Source organism: Dipodomys ordii, unplaced genomic scaffold (genome assembly GCF_000151885.1).
Source record: "Dipodomys ordii isolate 6190 unplaced genomic scaffold, Dord_2.0 Scaffold21, whole genome shotgun sequence".
NCBI lineage: Eukaryota > Metazoa > Chordata > Mammalia > Rodentia > Heteromyidae > Dipodomys > Dipodomys ordii.
This window is the reverse complement of record NW_012267237.1, coordinates 867,545-868,719: the sequence shown is the minus strand read 5'-3', so window position 1 is coordinate 868,719 and position 1,175 is coordinate 867,545. Positions and strand designations below refer to the sequence as shown.

At 62.0% G+C, this 1,175-nt stretch overlaps 1 protein-coding gene across 1 annotated transcript in view; it reads left to right on the top strand.

Annotated features, from left to right (window-relative positions):
- The window catches only part of Slc12a7 (solute carrier family 12 (potassium/chloride transporter), member 7), an 80,610-nt gene that overhangs the window by 49,283 nt on the left and 30,152 nt on the right, over window positions 1-1,175 (top strand). The window contains exons 9-10 of the mRNA XM_013013826.1: window positions 165-295; window positions 496-737. Coding sequence (XP_012869280.1) covers window positions 165-295; window positions 496-737 — 373 coding nt within the window. The remainder of the gene's footprint in view (window positions 1-164; window positions 296-495; window positions 738-1,175) is intronic.

Genomic DNA, 1,175 nt, shown 5'->3' with positions numbered 1-1,175 from the left:
CCCTAGACACACAGACACACAGTGCTCCCCTTCCCTAGACACACAGACACACAGTGCTCCCCTTCCCTAGACACACAGACACACAGTGCTCCCCTCCCTGTTGGTGGACAGTATTGGTTGCACTAAGTCTGTCCTGATCTGCTTCTCTCTGGCTTGCTTTGTAGCCGGCGGCTCCTACTACATGATCTCCCGGTCCCTGGGGCCTGAATTTGGAGGCGCTGTTGGGCTCTGCTTCTACTTGGGTACAACCTTTGCAGGAGCCATGTACATCCTGGGCACCATCGAGATCTTCTTGGTGAGTGTGTGTGCAGTGGTCTCCTTGCAGGTACTGTGCCCTGGGCTCCTTCGTTGATGCTGAGTGTCTGTGAGTGTCTGGTTGTGCGCCGAGACGCTCACCGCGGCTTGATTGATCGGGCAGCGTGCAGGTGTCCGGGGCCGGATGCAGGCCCCAGGGCGCTGCGTCCTCCGGCTGACCAAGCTGATTTTGTCCTGTAGACTTACATCTCCCCAAGTGCAGCCATCTTCCAGGCAGAGACGGCTGGTGGCGATGCGGTAGCCATGCTACACAACATGCGCGTCTACGGCAGCTGCACCCTGGCGCTCATGGCCGTGGTGGTCTTTGTGGGGGTGAAGTACGTCAACAAGCTGGCCCTGGTCTTCCTGGCCTGCGTGGTGCTGTCCATCCTGGCCATCTACGCTGGCGTCATCAAGACGGCCTTCGCCCCACCCGACATCCCGTGAGCTGCCTCTCCTCTCCTCCCCTCCCTCCCTCTCCAGGGCAGGGGCTGGGGTGTCCGAGGGTCCCGCCTCTCCAGGGCTCCCTCCTGGAGCTCTGAGGTGTGGACTGTCGAGGGGTTTCTGAGTGCGTCCGTGTGGACGGGAGGCCAGTGAAGGCCCCGCATCTTGTGGCTCAGGTGGCTGAGCTCTGGGCGGCCCGCTCTCCTTCATGGCCTTAGCTCGCTTCATCCTGTAGAAGCTCCACAAGTGGGTTTTGTGGTGGAGAAGGAGGTGGCTGCTCAGTGAGCGAGTGGGACCAAAGAGGGGCCTGGACCCCTCTGAGTGGGCTGGGCAGGCTGTGGCCTGCATAGAGCTGTGGGGCTGGCCAGGTGCTGTGGGCTGGGCAGGGCTGCATAGAGCTGTGGGCTGGCCAGGTGCTGTGGGCTGGGCAGGGCTGC